At 40.8% G+C, this 14,958-nt stretch overlaps 1 protein-coding gene across 5 annotated transcripts in view; it reads left to right on the forward strand.

Moving 5' to 3' along the window:
• LHCGR (luteinizing hormone/choriogonadotropin receptor) overlaps positions 1-14,958 on the forward strand; it is a 73,393-nt gene that overhangs the window by 26,319 nt on the left and 32,116 nt on the right. For 2 of the 5 annotated variants that reach the window (XM_004029219.4, XM_055377865.2), the window contains exons 3-6: positions 213-287; positions 3,686-3,760; positions 5,740-5,814; positions 5,903-5,980. In XM_004029219.4, coding sequence (XP_004029268.2) covers positions 213-287; positions 3,686-3,760; positions 5,740-5,814; positions 5,903-5,980 — 303 coding nt within the window. Of the gene's footprint in view, positions 1-212; positions 288-3,213; positions 3,289-3,685; positions 3,761-5,739; positions 5,815-5,902; positions 5,981-14,958 lie in introns of all 5 variants that reach the window. The other 3 variants (XM_055377863.2, XM_055377866.2, XM_055377864.2) reach the window with 2 other exon arrangements.

The following is a 14,958-nucleotide window of genomic DNA, read 5'->3' on the forward strand; positions in this document are numbered from 1 at the left end:
TTCAACTGCACTTGGGTTGTAGGTGCCCATCAGTGCTCCTAAAGGGAGATGTTAGCACTGTATGATTTGGGGACAACTTGCACATCCTTGTTCTTTTCAGGGGGACACAGTGGTGTCCCCAGTTGTTGGGTCACACACATAGCTCATTATCATGCAGACACGGTCATTTCTTTCATGTTTCTTTCTCTTTTTCCCCCTCCTCTCTTCCCTAGTGAAATCTCTCAGATTGATTCCCTGGAAAGGATAGAAGCTAATGCCTTTGACAACCTCCTCAATTTGTCTGAAATGTAAGCATCAGCTAACAGACAGTTTACTGCTGTACACTATTACCCTCACTGGCTGGAGCCCACTTGGTATTTGTATTCAAGCATCCACTGCTAGGAATCCAAAAGGAAAAGACTACAGCAATTACTAGGTCTGGGCAGGCACTAATTTTTCTCACTGCAGTGGCCTGTAGGTTGCTATGGTGACAACTGCTTCTCCCTGGGAGCTGTATAAACTCTGAAACATCACAACACAAAGATAGAAATTAAAATTGACATTATGAACTCCTGCCAAGTAGCTCTTGCCTATGGAGGGTATGGAGTACTTGGGATAGTGGGAAAATTTGGAAAAGAGCTTAGAGATCATAAATTGGTTCATTGGGGGCTGTTTTGGCACATTCACTCATTCAGTGAATGTTTCTTGAATACCTACAGTGTAAAAGTTGTGTGATAGGCATGTGTGTGTTGGGTTTATTGGGTTTTGTTGTTGTTATTGTGATGTTTTGGAATTAACTCTTAGAAACAACCCTTGCCAAAGTATCATTTCCCCAAAAAATCACAAAAAGGATAGGAAAAGACTGGTTCAATTCAGTTTTCAAGTGATGAATCTGTGGCCTGAAGAGGTTAACCTACTTGCCTGACATCACACAGCAAGTTAGTGCCAGAGCTGAAATTAGAAATCAATGCATGTGACTTCTACACCAGGCCCCCTACTGCTGCTTTGTGTGGTCCAAACCTGAGTTTCCAGAAGAGCACTCAAACTTTACCTACTTTGGAGTTTCAAAAGTTAGGGAAGGGGAAAAGTATTAGCATCAAACATTTTTTGAGCTCTGTGCTTGGCATTTCTTCTATGTTGTGTCATTTAATCCTCACAGCTACCATGCAGAGTGGGGGTAATTATCCCTTTCGTCTAGGGGGAGGAATGGAGGCTTGGAAAGGCACAGAAACTTGACCAATGTGACACTTCAGACCAGGGGTATCCAATCTTTTGGCTTCCCTGGGCCACACTGGAAAAAGAATTGTCTTGGGTCACACATAAAATACACTTACACTAACGATAGCTGATGAGTTTAAAAAAAAAAAAAACTCATAATGTTTTAAGAAAGTTTACAAACTTCTATTGGGTCGCATTCAAAGCCATCCTGGGCCACATGTGGCATGCAGACTGTGGGTTGGACGAGCTTGCTTTAGACCATGGCAGGACTGGGATTCAATCCCAGACTGTCTTTCTTCAAAGCTCCAGATTTTCCACTATACCACAGGGTCCCCCTATAAATGACCCAGTGAATAATTACCTGAAGAGAATAATTAATTGGTAAGTACGTGAGCAACTACCATGTGTCCAATACAGGGCCAAATGCTGTTGGAATACAGAAGAGATAAAATATAAATGTCCACCATGAGATGACAGTGTAGCCAGGGAAGTGAGACTACTCACCAATTACAGAGAAATCCAAAATAATGAGTAAGCGCAAAAGACATAGTCTGGACTTTGCTGAGAAGCAGAATCACACATTGGGCTCATTACAATTACAGACGACAGTCCTATCCCAGACCTGGAAAGCTGCAGTTTTAACAGACTTCCCAGGTAATGCTAAAACACAGCTTATATTGAGAACCACCAGGGCAGCTAATGATAAATAAAGCTTCCCGTGATGCAAAGCAACATTCGTCAACAGAAAGAAACATAAAGCACTCTCAGGGGAAGTTTATGGATTCCCAAAGAAGGTCCTAAGACTAGCATGCTAGCTCCATGAAGGCTTCTTTTGCTTTGTTCACAGCTGTATTCCCAGCACATAGAACGATGCTTGCCACATGTAGGTGCCCAATAAATGTTTGTTAAATGAATGAATGACTGGGCTAAGGTCAGGCCCCAAAATTCTTTTATTAAATTTATTTTAATCTTTTTTTTTTTATACAGGGTCTCACTGTGTTGCCCAGACTGACCTCAAATTCCTGGGCTCAAGTGATCCTCCCACCTCCTTGCCAAGTAGATGGGACTACAGATGCACGCCACCACACCCAGCCCAAAAGACCTTTAGAGATAAAAGTCCCTTCCATCCCACCCACATAAGGCTCTATATGGCCTATGATTGTTTGACTCAGTTGTTGTAGAAATAATTACAACAAAATATCACTCACATCTGAAGAATCAAAAGGGCTGAGAAGATGGAAACAGGCACAAGTGGTGGGTAACTGTAGTGTGGTGGAACAAGCACTAAACTGAGGGTCAGAAAAACTGGGTCACATCCAAGTTCTTCTACTTCTCAGCCGTGTGACCGAAGACAAATCATTCAACTTCCTAATTTCAGCAACTATTATAACTATTGTTAACACTGGTTGAGGCCTTACTGTGAACCAGACACATATATTTATCCCTCAAAAACAACACTATAAGGAAACCAAGACACAGATAACTTAAAGTGATATATCTAAGGCCATATGATTAGTAAAATCAGAATGAAAAACCAAGTTGACTCCAGAGCCCATGCTCCTAACCAATATACTACATTCTCTCTATAGAACAAGGTAATTATTATTTCCTCAGGTGGCTGTCACCTGGATTAAGAAAGCCAAAGGCACTTACTGGCCTTTTATTGAATACAAAGTAGACAGGACTTAGCAATGGTGACTACTTTTTGTAGAGTCACAGTAATTAGGGGAATGAGGGAGTTGGGCGGGGAGGGCAATAACATCACGGTGGTGTATGGCTGTACTTTTATACTTTGCAAAACCCTGCCTCATATTATCTCTACCTGTTCTATTACTTAAAACCTACTAACCTGTGAGGCAGGAAGACTATGTAATATTATTATACCAATTTTACAGAAGAGACATTAGCTCAGGGAAGTTAGGAGGCTGGACATCATGACACAGCAAATTATCTTCAGCATGAGTATAAAATCCCCCAAATTCAAGCCTCTGGCTTTTGCCCTGTGCCATTCCACAGACTGGTGCCCCTCGGTATAACTGCTCATGTGATTGCCGGCCAATATGAAGAGGACGAGTTTGCTTACAAGGGAGAGTAGGTAATTTGCTCATCTCTCCTGAGAGGAATCTCTCATCACCCTCAGTGTACAGGGTCCACAGTGGGGCAGAATCTACTTGGCCAGGAGCCCTGGATGTCAGTGCTGTCTGTGGTGGGGGAGAGGGGTGGGAGGGTGCAGAGACAGACTCCCTGCTCTGATCCTTATACCCACCTCTTTAGAAGCTTGAGAGCAGTGCTTCCTGGAAATAGGGAACTGGCTCTCACCAAGCCATTTCCATCCCCAGAGTCGCTAGGGGTCCTCCCAAGCATATGAAGGTCGCCTGCTTTTGCTGATGCCATTTTCAGCCAGCAACTTCTGGTGACCATGATCTCACACATTTCAAACAATACACATCTATTAAACAGCAGCTTTTTTTTCCCTCTCTCTTTACAGACTGATCCAGAACACCAAAAATCTGAGATACATTGAGCCCGGAGCATTTATAAATCTTCCCCGATTAAAATACTTGTGAGAAATTTTCCTTTTTAAGCAATTGGGGAGGGGAAGATGGGCATCTGATGAAAATCAAAACAAGGAAAAGGTTGGAAAGATTTTGTTTAACCATATACATGGCACTATTTGCATGTTCCTCTTCAGCCTTCTGATTTAAATTTAATTGTCATTTCTTGTCAGCCACCGAGCTGGGTGCTTTTGCATACATGTAAGTGGTTCCCAACATTTTATCAGTCCTAACCACCTGGGAAGAACATCACCCCTCTGCAGTGATTTTCAAGGTTGACAGTGGGTATGGGAGATGGAGGTCATAACACTTTAAAAAGGGTGAATCAGAATCTCTGAGGTGAATAGAGAGTAGGTGAAAGTGAGAGTGGCAATTCTGATTTGACTCTCATCACAGGTTAAGAGTTTCTGATCTCCTTTATCTCATTTTTTTCATTTGTTCATTAAATGAAAACTTTTTAAGTATTGCCTTAAGGTAGACACTGTGCCATATAAACTAAATCATTATTTTCCACTTCCCATTAATTCTAACTATGTCTGTCAGTTAGCGTTAGAAATTGAGTACCACTGTAGCCTGCCACAATCATTGCCTTGTCAGCAATACCAAAATTCCTGAAAGCTATGAATTTATCACTACGGATCTTTTCACATATCAAGTCATCCCTATTCACAAAGAAAAATTTAAGTCTCCCTAAAACAGACATCCCTCTTTTTTCTTTAAATTTCATAAACTCCTCAGAGAATGTAAAGCCCACCTCCCATCACTGCCCAAAAAAAGGAAAACAGAGAGAAGGGACATCTTTCTGGTACTTCACGTCATCAGTCTTGCTCTGGGGCCTTCTACAAGAGCTGCTACTGGAACTGGCATAGCTCCTTTGTTAACTCTAACACTGAACAATTCCAAACTCAGGTGTTCTGTTTTTCCAAACCTCCAGGGTGTCTATAGGGCACATAAGCATACGGTAGCATCAACTACTTTGAAAAAACATAAGAAACTCCCAGAACCAAATTTGACCACTGCAGCCTCTTATTATCTAAGAATTGTTGTCTTTATTAAATAGTATTTTCATCCAAAACTGTGATATTCACCCAACCCAAGTACACATTGCAGTCTAATCCCACACTGCTGTCCCCAGCTGTAGACAGAGCAGAGATCCAGTGTGACCTGGGCTTTTGGATAAGAAGGAGAACCAGAGAGAGCCAGAAGAGAAACCTGGCTTTGTTTCATTGTCACGAGGGTGACAGACAGTTCATATTAGTTGTCCAGATCCCATGACTGGTGAATCTAAAACTCCAGTGTGGAAATCCAGATGCCTAGACTCTGAGGGAGCCCCATTCTTGTAATAACATATTCTTCAATTTCACCTATCACTTAAGCCTCTCTCCTCTTCAGAGGCTAAATAAAAGGTGGGAAGAAAAGAAGAGCCTTGAATAGTTCCAAACACCAAAACAATGTTTAGTGATTTCAATGAGATGCAAAGAAGAACTTCCTGAATTGCAAGGTAGCTAAATAAGGGAAGATTTTTAATAACGAGCAATATGGATTTATCATAAAAGATTAATTTTCTTGAAGTATTTGAATCAAAACCTGCTCCAAAATTTAAGGATGCTTTCTCGAACTATCAAGAGCATGTAATAAACTCATTACCAAAAGAAAGTGGAATGCAATACGGGAAAACGTGATTGATTTAATAAGAAAAGACAGGCTAGAATTATAAATGAAAAAGACCTTTAAATTTGGCCCCAGTCCCCAGGTCTCTAAATAGGAGTCATTAGAGCATCTTCTCCCATAGCATGAGGGACTTCTAAATTGCAGCAATCTTTCTCAGCTAAAAGTAGTCCTGATAACACCAAACTCAATATTTTTAAATTTAATGTGAAAGTTGTATTTGCAAAATGCCTTTGTACTCTCTTTTTATCTTTATGTCTTAATGACAATCACTTTTACCCACTCTCTGCCCACACCACGACCCTGTCCCTAATCACAGGAGCATCTGTAACACAGGCATCAGAAAGTTTCCAGATGTTACGAAGATCTTCTCCTCTGAATCAAATTTCATTCTGTAAGTACCAGGCTGATTGCTACGCATAACAGTTTCCTATTTGCAGCTAAAATTTAGAAAGTAAATATTTCTCATTTCTTTCCTCAAGGGAAATTTGTGATAACTTACACATAACCACCATACCAGGAAATGCTTTTCAAGGGATGAATAATGAATCTGTAACACTGTGAGTAAACTCCCAGATTTGTGTTCTGCCATACAGCCTCCTGCTAGTCTCACTACTAGCTTGGGGTGAGCTTTTTCTCATGTTTTACCACATTCCTCACTCACTGGTGACATTCTTCTTAACCTAAAATGCTAAGGGTGAAGGGAGTTGTGTTAGATCACAACTGGGTCATATGTTCACAAGACAACCAACCAACCAATTCAGTTTAACCAAACAGGCCCTGAGTATTTTTAGTGACTGAGTCTCAAACTTATGAAATTGTTCACTGCATTAATGAAGAATGCTCTAAGGCTGGGAAGACACAGTCTAGAGAGGAGTGGCTTTCCTGGCTTAAAAAGAGCATAGAAATTTCAAGATTTCAACAGAGAAGAGTTTGGAAGGATATTCTCCAAGTAGGAAAAGTAGTTGATCAATGGACCTTGCTCTGTCTCTCTCATTTTCGCCTTCCTCTTGGGTCCCTCTCACTTTGCTTCTGAAGCAACACTATCTATGCTCATTCTCTCTATTCCTTAATGCTTAAAAATGTGTTTTTATTTGACAGTTACTCATCAGGTTACCAGGCTATCCCTTTCATGGTGTTTCCTAAGGCCTCACTATTCAAAGCATGAGCCATCATCTTCAGCATCTTCTGAGAGCTGGTGTATAAGTCCATTCTCACATTGCTATAAAGAACTACCTGAGACTGGGTAATTTATAAAGAAAAGAGGTTTTAATTGGCTCACAATTCTGCAGGCTTTGCAGGAAGCATGATTCTGGCATCTGCTCAGCTTCTGGGGAGGTCTCAGGAAACTTACAATACTGATGGAAGGTGAAGGGTGAGTCAGCACCTCACATGGCCAGGAGCAGTAGGAAGAGAGTAGGGAGGTGTCACACACTTTTAAACAATCAGATCTCATGAGAACTCTATCACAAGAACAGCACTAGGGGGATGGTGCTAAACCATTCATGAGAAACCACCCCCATGATCCAGTCACCTCCCACCAGGCCCCACCTCCAACATTGGGGATTATAATTTGTAATGCAATTTTGTGGAAACACAGATCTAAACCATATCCTCTAGTTAGAAATAGCTTACCGCAGACCTACTAACTCAGAATATGCTTTTTACAAGATCCCAAGTGATTCACATGTACATTAAAGTTTGAGGAGCACTCCACTAAGATAACTCAACCCATGTTCTTCACAGGACACTTGCCAGACTTCCTTCCCTCTGGAATCCCTGCCATACATCTTCACATGGGAGCCCTCCACTGCTGTACCATTCAGAAGCAGCATCCTGGGCAGCATATTTTATTTTATTGAAACTGAGTCTCGCTCTGTCACCAGGCTGGAGTGCAGTGGCGCAATCTTGGCTCACTGCAACCTCTGCCTCCTGGGTTCAAGTGATTCTCCTGCCTCAGCCTCCCGAGTAGCTGGGACTACAGGCGTGTGCCACCACACCCAGCTAATTTTTGTATTTTTAGTAGAGACACGGTTTCACCATGTTGGACAGGATTGTCTCCATCTCTTGACCTCATGACCTGCCCTCCTCGGCCTCCCAAAGTGCTGGGAATACAGGCATGAGCCACCACCTCCCGGCCTCATTTCTTTATACCTAAAGCCCAGTGACCCTGATTTAATTCTGCTCCTAAAATCCATATCCCTCTCACTCTTTCTGCTTTGGTTACAGCCCATGGCAAAATTGTGATGAGGCAATAAAGGAGCTCACCCTTAAAGAAAAAAGAGAAAACATGGATTGGAATGACTCTGAAATGAAGAGATAGATGTGAAGCAAAAGAAGAGATCATCTCAGAGGACTCTCTTTTATATCACTGGATTCTAAAATTTGGTATCCTTGGTGCACTGCCTTTGTATAGTACTTTTACTTTGTGTAGGTGTAATTTTACATGTATAATTGTCATGTTACAAAGCTGTGACCATGTAGCTTCATCTCAGATTACTGCAATCAAAAGAACACAGAGCAGCAACCAAAAATAATTTCAAAAATAACCCATACTTTTTACTTGCAACTCTTGAACACCAGGAAAGAGATTCTGTTGATCCTAGAAATATTTCTCAACAGTCTCTCCACTCCTGCCACTTCCCTCACACACCACAGCTCTACCGGCTGCTTATAAAGTGTTTTCAACTCACAATTGCATAATGGATCTGGAACTACTCATTCATCATGTCCCCCACCAAAAACAAGGTATTCAACAAACAAATTCCGAATGAGGTGATATCACATGCCTTAGGATTTGGGGTCTCCCCATATGTCTATATCAAGAACACAAAGGACATAGGATTAGATTCATGTCCTCGAGAAGTTCATAGTCTCAATGAGTGGGAAAACATAAAATAATAAAATAATAATACAAGCTAGTAGATATTCACTATGAGAGTGTGTGGTACCTAGAAATAAGATCTTAGAGAAGTCCTTTTGGGCTGGGGAAGTCAGAGAGGCTTTATGGTAGAGCTAACAGATTTGAATTAGACCTCATGGAATCAGTAACATTTATATGGGTAAATGTGAAAATAGCAGCTAATATGTATGTAGCCCTTATTAAATACCTGCACTGTTTTTAAGTACTTTTTAAGTCCCATAGCAACCTTATGAAATAGGAACTATCAACCCTACTTTTAGATGAGGAGACCAAGGCATCAAGAGGTTAAGTATCTCTATCTCAGGTCAAGATTTCGTCCCAGACAGTATGGCTCCAGAGTCATGTTCTTAACCATTATGTGGTACCACAACATAGAGAGAAACGCAGAGTAAGGAATCCAAGTGAAGAGATGGCAGGAGCAAAAGCATGGCAGGAGGAGAACAGGGTGAGGCTACTACTTGGGAGTAAACATGCTGTTTAAGGAATGGAAAGTGAGTTTAGATAACTGGCTGAGATGGAGAGGACACTGAATTGCGGAGACCCTTAAGTGCCAGGACAAGGAGACAGGCTTGGAGGTAACTCTGGAAAAAGTAATAAAATAATCTATTCAATAGAGTAGGCTTTATTCAAAGATCACAAATATCCACGACTCCCTTCAACTTTGATCTAAATCTAAAAATAATCAGAGACCAATAGGTATTCCTCCCAGGTAAATGTACAATGATGGGAGTGGAGTGAAGTAGGAACGAAAAGGCAGAAGACATGGAGGAGGGTGAAGAAGAAAATCAATGTTGGGATAATCCATAGGTAACTATGAGCTCACAAGACTGGGCCACCGCACCAGACTCAGAGAGTAACCAAAGATTCCTTCTCACACATCATACTTCAGTATGTGCACAGAGAGCTTCATGGTTTTCTTATGACAGGGACATTAACTTATGTTGCTCATGATTTTAAGAAAAAGAGTGCATGCCAGTAGGGTGTAATTTCCCCCACGCTGAAGTTAATAAAGATTGAGGCTCCATCTCTCCCAGAGAGCCTGTGGGAGATTGTAGTTCCATCCCCCTTCTCATTCTCGGCCCTTCATCTGGAAGGGGAGTGATTAGTCATTTGCCTGGCACTTGTTCTCTGCTGAATGGGCCCCTCTGTAAGCAAAGGATCGTGTGGAGCAGCCTGCTGGAAAAAGGGTATTACTCTTAAAGAGGAAAGCCTTATTTTCTCAGCTATAAAGTTCAACTCTCTAATTAGAAAATAATGAAAGCAAGCCTTCTCTTTTCATTATTAGTGGTATTTGAGATTTTGCTTTTTGTAGAACCTGTCTTGCCCTCCCCCTATCCAAATCTTTACCAACTGTGAGCTCATTTAATGAAAACAAAACACTTCACTTGATGCTGGAGAAACTCAGTGGGGCTAATGCTAAAACTATGCATTACGCTTTTATGTCCCTTTATAGCCACTTTGGTTGTTCATTAAATCTCCTCAAGAGGCCACCTTTAAATGCCCCTCCTTCCCAAATAAGCAGAATTTAGCTGTGCTACCTTCAAAATATTCTAGGTGATTGGTCATACCAGTCTCAAAAAAAGAGACAATCTTGATTCACATCTTAACTCCACAAAGAAATGGAAAGGTCATAGCAATTAATTTTCTAAGACCCTACAGAGAAGTGATGTCTGGAAAGGCATGACGATTCCAGGCTGCACCCATGACAAGCCACAGTAGAGAGACTGCTGGGTCTCTCTACTGTGTTGAAACAGGGAGTCTGGGCTTCAGTCCTGGCTCTGTGTCTAACCAGCCAAGCAGCCTTAGTCAGGTCATCCCACTTTGACATACCTCTGTCTCTGTTTATTCAAAGGGATTACTACCTCCTTGTGTGAATCAAATCACTTTGTGTCAACTACACAATCACCACAATTACAATTAATCACAGTTAAAAGCTCATACTTAGCAACCTGGAGCAGGCCAGTTGTTTCAGACCATCTTGAAAACATCACATCTCATCATCTCCTTTTAAATTTTTTTTTTTTTGAAATTTTTAACTGACAAATTGAGGCACTTTCCATTTGTCTTTTAATTGACAGATGGAAAGAACAGTATGATGAATGCCCCTATGCACCTTATGTAGATTCATCACCTATTAGCAGCTTGCCACACCACTCCATCTCTATGTATGTGAGTATATACCACACACTGCCCTTTTGCCAAGCCATCCAAAAGAAGTTTATAGACATCATGATATTTCATCCCTAAATACTTGAGCATGTATCTCCCTAAAACATGGACATTCTACATAACTACAATGCCATCACACCTAAGAAAATCAACATGAATGATATTATCTAACCTACAGTCCATATTCCAATAAAAATATCTTTTATAGATTTTTTTGAACTAAGACTCCAATCAAAGTTTATGCATTGCATTTTTACTATTATTTCCCTTTGTCCTCCCATCCTCACTACCCACATCTTCCCCCATCTCCCAAACTGTCCAGCTTCCTTCCTCTGTTCTGTATGACATAGGATCCTTTGAGGAGCCCAAGACAGTTGTCTGGATTCAGCTGACTATATTGCCATGTCTAGATTCAGGTAAAATATTCCTACAAGAACACTGCAAAGGGGGTGCTGTGTCTCTCACACTACATCAAACCAGGAAGTACATTATGTCACACTGTCCCACTACTTGGCTGCTTGCTTAAGGCAGTGACTGCCAGATCTCTATTGTAAGAGCACATTTTCCTCTGTCATTAATAAGTAAACTACGGTGGTACACTTTGAGTTTGTGTGACTATTCAGTTGGCCAACAACTTTTCATCCAATGGTTTCAGCCTCCACTGATTATTCAGTTGTTACAAAGGGAGTCACAAAATGGTAGTTTTTACATGCTATCATTCTTCTACATGTATTAGCCAACACCTTTCTGTAAAGAAGATGCTTACTTTTTTCCCCCTTTCCCTGTTCTCTCTTGGTCTGTCTGTTTTTGAGTATCACTATAGAATGTGAATTTTTCAAAAAACTTATTCAACATTTTAGAATCTTTTTTTTTTTTTTTTTTTTTTTGAGACAGAGTCTCACTCTTTCACCCAGGCTGGACTGCAGTGGCGCTATCTCGGCTCACTGCACACTCTGCCTCCTGGGTTCACACCATTCTCCTGCCTCAGCCTCCCAAGTAGCTGGGACCACAGGCGCCCACCGCCATGCCCGGCTAATTTTTTGTATTTTTAATAGAGACGGAGTTTCACTGTGTTAGCCAGGATGGTCTTGATCTCCTGACCTCGTGATCCGCCCGCCTCAGCCTCCCAAAGTGCTGGGATTACAGGCGTAAGCCACCATGCCCGGCCTAGAATCCTTTATTGTTATCATTCTTTCTGATGCCTGTCACCCTTTTTATTATTACATATAGTAAAGACATATAAGTTGACATGAACATGGCTGAGGTAGAAGGAAACATGAAAACTCAGTGCTGCTGAGAGGCAGGAGGCACAGCAATACAGGGAGAGGGATCCATTGCTATAGAGACTATGAACCCCCAGAAATGGGGGGACCCTGATTCATAACTAGAGTTACAGCAGCACATAGTAGTAACCAGGTCACAGTTACCCATCTAACCACTGCCAGCACATCTACTAGAGAAGTGTCTTCATACATAAGGAATTATTCAGCTATAAAAGGACTTCAGCAAAGTTCCACATAGGGAAGAAAGTGGTGAATTTAGGACTTCCTTTATTTAGAATGCTGTTTGTATAGTCATTTGAAAAAAAAATTGCTTACAAATATACCACCATATTTTCTAAAAGATATCTTCTAAAACGGTATGCTTTGCCTTTTAGCAATGGGTCCATTTTTTTGAGACCCTAAGTATCTGTAAACATAAATTAAGCTTTCTTCTTTGAAATCATCCAGAAACCAGGTGATCCAAAAGGAAACTATAGAAGAATGTCTAATACTGTTAATATTAGAATCCCAGAAGTGCTTTTAGAGCCCCAGGAATATTTGGGGTTCATTATAAAGCAGCATTCAGAATTAGAGTATCATCTGTGATTAATATCTAAAGCCCAAATCTTATTTTGAACAAAAAGGTGCAATTCTGTCTGATTCACAGTTACTGACATTTGAGTAGAGAACCTAGACAATGCCTTAAAGTTAGGTACAGCTATTGTCATAGAGGAGAAGTTGGGGGAGGTGAAAAATCTTCATTTTTGTGCCTGTGACAAAATCCTCAAAGTAAAGCCAAGGAAGCCTTCCTCATTTAATTCTGACACCATGATATTTTGGAAAAAAGTTATCTGAAGTGACTCTCCAGATGTTTTTTTAAGGGCATTAAAAGCATTGTGCAAGACTGACAGCATGAGGTCTCCCACTCACATTTGTAATTTCTCCAAAGTAAGGAAGCTTCTCTTTTAATCACAACAAGGCAGCACATTCTATTGTGTGTGACCGGTAAGAAAAGAGACAAGAGCAACTGAAACACTGGGCCACGTTGTTTAGAAAGTTGAGACAAGCAGGAATGAGGCTATTCAGAAAAAAAAAAAAAAAAAAAAAAGACATGGAAAATGTCTAAAGGCAAAAAAGTCCATGACGCTAGTACAGACCAAAGGTGTTTGAGAGCCTTCAGCGTGTGAGTACATTTAGTGCGGCCCAGGCCACTGACCTGACTTGCTCTGTCCAGGAAGAGAAAGACCCCCTACTTCATTGGAGAAGGATGACAGTTCAATTAAACAAAATGCTTGTATTTCACAGAAATCCTGTCCAGAGCATGGAAAGGGAGATCCTTTACCTCTGTTCTGGTCAGAAGGCTGGAGGCTACTGAAAAATATAATAATAATAATAATAATATCAACACATTAAGCATTTATTGTATTCCAGAACCTACTTATAAATGTTTAACATATATTTACATTTTTAGTCCTTACAATAGCTTTATGAGGTTGATACTATTATCATATTTTCAGATTAGGAAACTAATGTACAGAGATGGTAAGTAACTTGCCCAAAGTAATTCAGATTGTAAGCAGCAGAGCTGGGATTCAAGCAGTTGGGTTCAGTGCCTGCAGACTTAACCACAAGGGTACACTTGTGACACTGTGAGTCTAACAGAAAAGCACAAAATCCTAACATGTATCAAACAAGGATCAGGGCAGCATGCAGCTATGATGAGTAATGGGCATCTAGACAACTGTTAGCAGCTTTGGTGAAAACAAAGCAAGGGCTATCTTTTCTTCATTTACTACATGTGTAGTGCGATCATCACTTAGAAGGTAGAGAAAGCAATCCAGGGACTAGACTCTGGACACAATTCCAAGCCAATGACCATCTGATTTGCCCCATGGGAATGATGAGAACAGTATCATCCTATGATATACCCTAGGGCAAAGGTTCTCAAACTGGCATACTGAAGGCTCACTGGGAGAGCTTGTTATAAAAGTGCATATTTTTGGATACCACTATTAGTTTCTGATTTAGTAGGTCTGAGTCTGCATTTTTGACAAGCAACTCCAGGTGATTCTAATTCAGTGGATGGAGGAGAAAGTTTTGACAAACACCAGGCAAGAGTCTAAGAAATCAAACTTAAGGAAGTTCAGAAAAAAGAGTGTGATTCCTTTATCTAAAAGAGACTGCTATAAAGGAATTCAACCCCTAAAATGGCAGGAGACTGCCAAAGACTAATATCCTAGGTGTAAAATTTTAAAAAATTCTGGTGAAATTGAGCTTCTAAGGAAGCAACAAGGTTGTGTATAATTATGCAAGACAACAGGCATCAACCCTGTACCTATGTTCTCAGATTCCACAATATAGAAGGGGAAGAAAACTACTGAGAGTGGCATCCAGTAATCCAACATGGTAGAGCTAGTATGTGAAACTGATTGGCTTTGCCTCCATTGCTTTGTCATCATCTGACCCATGATTATATTTTATGTTTTTATTGTTTGCCTCCTCCAGAGAAACATATCCTCCTGTATCTAGAACAGTGCCTGGCACCTGGGAGTATTACAGTAAATATACATTAAATGAATGGGATGACCAAATGAGAATATGTAAGATGAATTTCTTACCATAAATCATAACCAAACAATTCTGAAGGCTACTGACTTAGATGGAAATATAAGTTATCTGAGAAAGGCCTGTGGTGTGATGTAAAGTTAAGCTACTTGTATCTGCCAAGACCCTAGCTTCTCTTTGCAGGGTTGCTGGAAGCTGGCCAGGGACAAGCTGTGGGGTGTAACTTGAGAAATGGTTCGGAAACATGCTTCAGATTCTGCAATATAGAAGGGGATGAAAACTATTGAAAGTGGCATCCAGTAATCCAATATGGGAGAGCTAGTATGTGAAGCTGTAAACTCTGAAGAATCTCAGAAGAAAGCATATGAGAGCCTGGGAAACCATGGAAGCCTCCCCTTCCCGGGGAAGGGCAAAGCCGCTGCTTTACTCAGGCTATTGACTGAGCTAGGCACCAGGCATTCTGTGAGGCCCCAGGAGTTTAAGAAATGAATTAAATATTCTCCCCTGCCCTCTTTGAACTGAATCTAACGAGGAGACTTCAGAATTATTTTGTAATCTCTAGTTATATTTCTGAATTTCAGAGCTTAAATATTATACTTCAACATGAGTCACACCTTTA

Source organism: Gorilla gorilla, chromosome 12 (genome assembly GCF_029281585.2).
Source record: "Gorilla gorilla gorilla isolate KB3781 chromosome 12, NHGRI_mGorGor1-v2.1_pri, whole genome shotgun sequence".
NCBI classification, from domain to species: domain Eukaryota; kingdom Metazoa; phylum Chordata; class Mammalia; order Primates; family Hominidae; genus Gorilla; species Gorilla gorilla.